This window comes from Diadema antillarum, unplaced genomic scaffold, assembly GCF_040938485.1.
Source record: "Diadema antillarum isolate AM-2024a unplaced genomic scaffold, OU_Dant_1.0 seq00000041_RagTag, whole genome shotgun sequence".
Lineage (NCBI taxonomy): Eukaryota > Metazoa > Echinodermata > Echinoidea > Diadematoida > Diadematidae > Diadema > Diadema antillarum.
This window is the reverse complement of record NW_027271153.1, coordinates 925,819-934,540: the sequence shown is the minus strand read 5'-3', so window position 1 is coordinate 934,540 and position 8,722 is coordinate 925,819. Positions and strand designations below refer to the sequence as shown.

The following is an 8,722-nucleotide window of genomic DNA, read 5'->3' as shown; positions in this document are numbered from 1 at the left end:
ATGGAGGCAGATGAACTCGCTCTGGTCGACGATGGCAACTTAAACGTCCAGATGGCCGCGGTGAGTTTGATTGATTGTACAATGCATGGGGTTCACGCAGACAAAGATACACGATCATTGAAGGAGTGAACATGAGTGGACGATGCCATATCTTTAAGAGGAATAAAGATTGATGCATCATCTAGCCCAGTGTGATGTAAAAATGCTGTTTGATTATAAGTTTCTGTCATTATTTCCATCACTTTTGACCCCATTTACCGCTTACCACAACAAGAAAGATTAGACAAACACATAGGGCGATTTTGTAGCGTTACGATAATGCTGCATGAGTCAGAGCTACAATCGTGTGATAATAATACCATTACAGTGTTATCATTATTAACATTATAATGATAATGATGATAATAATAATGATAATCAGTATCATTGTTGCCCTTCTAGATTGTCGTGGTCAATATCGTGTATTACCCTCCTGTTTTGATTAGTATTGTCTTTTTTTCTCCCAAAGGCGGCCAAAGGGTTAGGTGTTTTAACCACGGGCCTCTTTCTGGTTGGTGAGGTGGCCGGAACGGGTGTCCTGGCTCTTCCTCGGGCCGTGGTGGACACAGGTATTGACTGTAGACAAGATGACCACCAATTATCATCCCCCTATACCGATGATAACATTCGTTCACAATATTATGTCTCTTTTCTTATCATTCTCTTAAAGGGATGGTATATAGCTTTGGTTCAGACCTGGCTTCAGGTTTCTAACTTTTTGACGAGATAATGAGAAACCCCATATAAAATGTGAAATAGCATGTAATTTCAAGAGGAATTTAGCGTTCATTTGATAGAAATTGATTTTGAAATGGCTGAGGTATCAAAAACATGCGATACTAATATAGGATCTCTTTGCTTTACTTTTCTAAAAATATCTCAGCCATTTTAAAACAAATTTTCATCGAAGAAACTTTGAATTCCTCTTAAAGTGGTATGCTCTGTAACATTTCGTAAGTGGTTTCTCTGTATCCTGCAAAAAGTTACAAGCTCAGTCCTCATCACCACCAATACTGTACCATCCCTTTAAGTGTTAATGGTTCAACTAAATTTCAAGGTAGAGAACCTTATCTTGAATATTACCTCGGGGAATCTTTCATGAACTACACTTTAAAGATCTGGTGCATTTTATACATTCCCTTGATACACTGGCTTCCAATTCTAATTTTACACCAGAAATTGTCTGTTATGTCTGAAATGTGTTGTCTATGGATACAGATGTCTGCTACATATCGTTTATGGACACGAATGTTTACAAACTGAATTTAGATACATCGATTACTAGTAATGTGGTAATTTGTTTTCATTTGCTTTTTCATATGGCTCTATTTTCTGTGCACAAAAATATGACCAAAAAAAAGAGTACATTGTGAAAGAGAAGGAACAGATGAAATAGCCTAACTACGTTAAAATGAGCATGACGTTTTAAAGATTGGAATGGATATCTGGATTTTCCTGTTTTCATAATGCGTGTGCAAAGATTTATCGTTCTTTAGTCTCTCATCGACATTAATGGTATATCATTGTTTCGGAGATGTAGCCAGGAAACTATATAGGGAAAAATACTGAAAACTACTCATTTCGCATTGTCCATTCTCTCCTTCCCATCCTCTTCTCTCCGTCTGTTTCTCTTGTCTGTATGACAATAACTCGTATTCCTCTCCTTTCCCACTCTGTCCCTCTCTTTCACCTCTCATCTCTTTCTTTCTCTCCCCCTCTCTTTAATCTTTTCTATCTATTTATCGATCTATCTATCTATCTATATCATTTATCTATCTGTCTTATCTACCTATCTATCCATATAATCTATCTATAATTCTCTATCTATCTCTCTATCCATCTATCTATCTTTCTATATCTATCTATCTTATCTACCTATCTATCCATATAATCTATCTATAATTCTCTATCTATCTCTCTATCCATCTATCTATCTTTCTATATCTATCTATCTATCTATCTATCTATCTATCTATCTATCTATATCTATCTATCTATGTTATCTACCTATCTATCTATTTATCTATATGTATTTATCTATCTATGTTATCTACCTATCTGTCCATATAATCTATCTATATTTCTCTATCTATCTCTCTATCTACATCTATATATCTTTCTACATCTGTCTATCTATCTATCTACCTATCTATCTCTTTCTCTCTCCTTTTGTGTCCAATAGGGTGGATAGGGTTATTCCTCATTGCTGTGGCAGCCTGTATGTTGGGTTACACTGGCATCATCTTAGGCCGCTGCTGGACCATCGTCAAGGAGAGATTCCCGGAGAAGTACGGGGGACACACCCGGTACCCGTACCCTGCGATTGGATCAGAAGCTTTCGGGAAAGTTGGACGGTAAGTGATCAATACATAAAAACAAATCGGTACTAGTATTTTATATCTTCCTTCTCTTCATAAGATAACACCAGGAGGCGTGGTGAATATTGATGCAGTATATGCACGTTTCATATCAGCAAATAATATAGAAGCACTTCACGTGCTGTGGGTGTTGCCATGGGGAAAATACGTTACTGTCATCCACTAATAACACGCCTCATTTTGCTGCACCATCGGCATACATCAATTACAATCTTGAAACAAAATCAAACATTGACAGACAATATTTCCAGTCCAGTATCTCGTCTGATTCTGCAGGCAATATATTAGGATAAAACTTTTCGGGTTGACACTGACCTAGATATATTCCTATATGATCTGAATTGTGCCGTACTCAAAATTCTCCAGCATCGTGCTCAAGTGCATGAAACGATTCCCTGATTTATTATGTAGGCCCTACACACACACGCACGCACATAAACGCACATACTTCACACAATATTTCTTTTCTCACCCTATATCATTTCTCTTTTGTTTCCACGCAGCTACTCGGTTCGATTCTGCGTGATTTTCACCATGTTTGGAGCCAGCGTGGTCTTTCTGCTGCTGGCTGCGGACAACATGCACAACCTCGTCGGAAAATCCCTCAACTTCTGCCAGTGGCCACCCATCATTGCTGCCTGTCTGATCCCGCTCTGCTGGCTGGGAACGCCCAAGGATTTCTGGTAAGAGTATTCGCGCAGTGATACCAGACTCAGTTCCAATTACCTGCCGACGAATCTGATGAATGTGACGGACTATAAAGTGAGCCCTATAAGCTGTTCCTGTATTCAGTCGTGGACGGTTTGCTAAGTTTCTTTACGAATATAATGAATAGGAATTCCCACCGAAGGGAGAATGATCACTGCTTGTATGTTCTGTGTTGTTCTTGTGTTCGATGAATGAATCTTCTTGTGTTCTATAAATGAACATGATGAATGAATGAATGAATGAATGAATGAATGAATGAATGAATGAATGATTGAATGAATGAATGTAGAGTGACCGACGCTCTTGACACTACTTCTTTTCTTACGACGACCTTCCTGTGAAATGTTGGAAGATGTTGTGGGTTCTGTCGAGCACTATGATGTCACGTGTGTCGAGTTAAAGAGTTTGTATGATGTTCTCAACGCGATTCGTTCGGCAGTTTTGTGATTCATTTGCAAACCTAAAATATAATTTCCATCACATGAAAATGAAAAATGATGAATAATTTATTGAAATGTTCAAAACAATTTTACACATGCCGACAAACCATACGCACCAGTAAACACACTCTTTTTTCCAGTAAACGAGTTATTGATCAACAAGACATTGAAATGCTTAAAAAAGAACATTACAAGAGAGGTTTGTAATGCTTTTTTCTACTCCTTGGTGTTACTGAAGGTTTCATAGTAAGCATTTAATTTAGTGGCACTTACCGTTTCATCATTCCTTGTTATTTCCCTTGATATTGATAGACCGGTTTGTTGTAATTGCGCCATTGTGACGTCATTGCAATGTTTCACCTCTTCTTCAGGGTAGTCGCTACCGGAGCCTCCATGTCGACAGGGTTAGCGGCTCTGCTGCTCTTCGTTCAATCTGTCATTCAAATCCCCGCCGAGCCGCCAAACCACACGTCACCAACGGTCATCAGCTTCTTCACAGCTTTCGGGACCATCGTGTTCGCGTTTGGCGGTCATGGAGCTTTCCCGACGATCCAACACGACATGAGAGAACCACGACGATTCTACCTCAGCATCTGCATTGGCTATTGCAGTAAGGGTGGCATTACATGCTGTCCCGAAATTGACACAAGATGACAATACGAAAATAGAATTTTCAATTGCGTGCGAAGTTCGTCCCAAACATGGTCAAATGCCATTCAACAGCCAAATCAAGTACGATGAATACAGAATTCACATAATAACACCCGAACCACACACGGAGAAGATGTAAATCTTTATCAAGACGTTTGCTCGAAGGACACAAAAAGGAAACTCAGTGGCTAAACGGGGTTGCTGCCTGGTAAACTCCAGCGGCGGTCATACGATGGCTGAATATGCCCTTACGAATGACCCAGTGTTTGTACGATCAGAGCCGAATTTGAAACATTTCCTTTATCATGTGTCCATCTTTGCTCAATTTCGGGACAGTGTGACGGTTAATAAGTCTAATGTACACATGATGTGGTATTGTTTCCATGGACTTGTCCTCATTATGCAAAATTGCGGTGGAAACTACTGAAAATGTATTGAGTATTTTAAAGTAAATGTCCGTTACCTCGGTGTCACATTTGATATAAAAATCGAGTGACACGCGTACTTCAAAGCCTCAAAAATTTTGTTTTGACTATTCAGATGGATTTCGATTTCATGAAATGCACAGCAAGATTTGTTCATTTTTTTTTGTTTGGATGAACTAAAATAAAGAAAGCTTGAACGACAGTGATGAAAAGATTAATGCCATGAAAACGACATACAATTCAAAATGCATCACAATAGAAATCTACGTTTAAAGATGTCACGGAGTAGACATGGCATTGGCAAGCACTGTCATTAATTTTGATATAATTCCCACATTTCCCAGCCACGTTCCTGATATACTTTCCTGTCGCGGCTGCCGGTTATTTCGTCTTCGGTGATACATTCATCGAGCTCGACACTGACAACATTCTCCACGTCATCTCGAAGGGAGCCATCCACACCATCGTCACGGTCATGATCATGATGCACCTCGTTCTCAGCTTCGTAATCTGCATCAACCCCGTCTTTCAGGAGATTGAGGAGGCGTTCTGCATCCCGCTTAGTGAGTTAACTGAGATAGTATTACCTGTCTAGAGCTTTCGGGCTTCTCATCTTCTTCGTACAGTGACGTACAGGATAAGCTTAGCTCACGGTGAAATTAAATTGCTGTCATTGTTCAGGGTATCAGGCATATTAGGCCAAACATCCCATGGCTTCTCATTCATTCAAAGATTCATTTAACTATACTTCAAATGAATTAGAACAATTATTTACGTCAGAACATTGAAAAATATCATTTCTATGCTGTTGGGTCGTCCACAGAGAAATGAGTTTCTATAAGTGAAACTAATGATAGTAATATAAGCAATGTAGAATTTTGATATCGAATTTCCAGAGTGCTTCGGTGTTTACTGCGTGAAAAACCATACCATGCACTGATGACCACTGCGTGAAATTCGAACGTTTTCATATAATACAATGCAGACACATACACACAGACAGACAGATACATACACACACGCACGCACACACACGTACGCACATAACGATAGGGACAATCACCATCGTTGCATTACGCAATCAACAGTCTTTCATTATTTTGTCAACTTCTGTAATGCAAGTATCATCAAGATTGTTTTCAGCTTTCATCTACGCACTGACTATTTCCAAAGTTGTACCAATGATTCCCTGAAAAAAAAAATAATTTTGATCATCTTGACTCCCAGAGTTCAACTGGAAGAGAGTGGTGCTTAGAACTCTTGTTCTGGGACTGGTGCTCTTCACTGGAGAAACCATCCCACATTTCGGCACGATCCTCTCACTAGTAGGAGGCTCAACAGTCACCTTGCAGGCAGCCGTCTTCCCTCCTCTATTCTACCTCCGACTGAACTCCATGGAAGATTCAACCGGGGTGTGGAAGAAAAGGCAAGTCGTTAGGGTCATAACACGAGTCGGTTCAGATTCCATCTTTTGCAGACATTCAAGATTCCATCCAGTTTCCACCTGCACACACCTGTTTAGTGTTAGACTGTGGTTCACAGTAAAATTGCGGCTCGGACTATACGTCCAAGATTTACCCCTCGTAATCAGTGTTTTTATGCTTCCTGAATCCCCCTATTTCTTTGAATGGTTTAGATGACCATGAATACACGGCACATTGTCACACTTTGCTTCACGCACACACCGTTCGAACCCGTCACAATGTTTCATTACTCATCAGGGGTCGGTTTTACGAAGTCATCACATTAGAATCTTTACATAAATCTCAGAATGGCCAAAGTCGCTTATAATGTAGCTATGACAGACTTTCAAAGAGAAATAAAATCAAATTTATTTTAATTCGTGTCTTATGAGCGAAAGGTCTCTCATAAGACTTTCGTAAAACGGACCCCAGGTCTGTAAGAGCATGTTTTTATGAGAGTTTCAGAGCGAATGACATCATTCATATTGTGTCTTCTGTGTCAAATTTCTCGTTGTGTTGCAATGGGCACAAATAAATCATTGCAGTTCTTTTGGCATTTGGGGAGGAGTGACTTTGGGTAATGTCTTTATACTGTAATTTGAAGCATGTTTCCTTAACATCAGTAGCTGATGAGAATCCTCTAGATCTTGTGCATTTGATTTTGTCGTTAGACGATAAATCAAAATGAGATAATACATGCTCAGTCTGCTAAAATCACGTGTTTTTAACACTTTGTCTTTATATAGGCACTACCCATAACATCAGAGCGGTGGAGCGTTTTCAAAGCGGGGGGGGGGGGGGGGGCACTTCAGGGTTTCATGAGTTAACAAGCAAAAAAAGAAAATCTCCTCGTCTCATCTCTCCCTTTCCACTTCCGGGTTTCTTCAGCTGACAAGCAAAAAAAAAAAAAAAAAAAAAAGGTCTTTAGCGGAAAAACATAACCTTACCACGCTCACACTTCAAGATCTCTATCTATTTCTTTTAGTGCCACTTACATACTTAATAATAAAAAATAATAAATAATAATGTCTTATTTATCCAGGGTAGCCTCTTCAGTGTTGCCACTGCTCTACCAGAGGGCCCTGTCATTATTATTACCCTAGCGCTGCCAGGTACCCATTTATACACCTGGGTGGAGAGGGACATAGTGGGTAAAAATCATCTTGTCCAATTACGTAAGCGCTGAGCGGGACTCGAACTCGGGTCCTCCGATCGGAAGTCAAGAGTCTTATCCACTATGCCACAGCGCTCCCACGCCGGGTTAAAAAAAGTGGGGGGGGGCAAAAGCGATGACACCTTATGTATTTCTTTGTACTTCCGGGTTGAAAAAGTGGGGGTTGAAAAAGTGATGACACCTTATGTATTTCTTTGTACGGTGCACAAAAAGTGGGGGCCCAAGCCCCCCTGCCCCCCGGTTCCGCCGGCCATGTATATATATATATATATATATATATATATATATGATATATATACATGTAGATAGATAGATACATACATACATACATAGATATATGGTCAGATAACATGTAATGTAATGGAAAACTTAGAAGAACATATCAAAATAAAATGACAACAATTTTAAAGGCGTAGTATATAGAATATAACGAATGGGTGAGCTTGGAACAGAATTAAGACTTCGATATCTAGAGCTGATATGAACTCCTCCCCTCCTCCATAATTATATGAAATGCAACCGAAAGTAAAGCGTACGTTCTCCTATCACTCTTCATTCATTCAGAAAGCTCAGCCTACATCACAAGGTTATCCTGATTGAAATCAGTCTGATAGGCGTAGTCGGGGGCGCGGCATCGACTTTTTCCGTTATCTACTCCATGGCAACGGGGGCCTCACAGTTCACCGTTCCTTGTTACGTCAACTCCACTGGAGCTCATCTCTAAGTCACGCCCATCGTCATTTTGTTCCGACAGTCCTCATTATAACTGAATGGTGGGATAAAATGAATGCGTAAAAAAGCCAAGGGATTTCCTTCCAATCCCGTGTGTTAATGCATTGGCGCGGGATGCTGCAATGTTTATAAGGGATGTGGCACAGAGCACTGCTGTACAAGGCTTCCTTCACCATTTAACATTCGTATTTCTGGAAAAGCAATACATCAGCTTTAATACAATCGAGCAGTCGCTATGCAACGATAATCTCTCCCTATCCCTCACTATACCCTCCCCCTCTCTCTTGTGATGTGATTATCATATCCGTGTATTTGCTAGAAATTCATGTATCTGTATTTACGTACTCCTTGTCAGCTAAATTTTCTGTTAAAAATGTGAAATTATATAATAAGCTGGTATATCAGTGTATATAGAGTTGTCAACCATATATAGGAAAAGATAAGTTAAACAAGCAAACTGGTACTCACTTAACATAGAAATGTGGAAGAATGAGATTCTGGAACTATTCTCAAATACACCAGTATTCAAAATAATGATATTGTATATATGTATATATAGACTGCATCAGTTGCTGTCTGTCATTTGTGCGTCACTTTGAACAGGTGTTTACTTGGCGATTCCTCTCGTTGACATTATTATTCGAATGAAATCATAATGAAACTCTTATATTTAACCGAAAAAGCAACGATCTTGTGGCAGATGCATTAAGAT

At 39.6% G+C, this 8,722-nt stretch overlaps 1 protein-coding gene across 1 annotated transcript; it reads left to right on the top strand.

Annotated features, from left to right (window-relative positions):
* On the top strand, positions 1 to 8,002 carry LOC139725447 (uncharacterized). Its single transcript, XM_071636522.1, has 8 exons — positions 1 to 60; positions 509 to 608; positions 2,222 to 2,393; positions 2,921 to 3,100; positions 3,937 to 4,175; positions 4,986 to 5,204; positions 5,869 to 6,071; positions 7,847 to 8,002. Exons 1-8 carry the CDS (start codon positions 1 to 3, stop codon positions 8,000 to 8,002), a joined length of 1,329 nt encoding a protein of 442 aa, XP_071492623.1.
* The last annotated feature ends 720 nt before the right edge of the window (positions 8,003 to 8,722 follow it).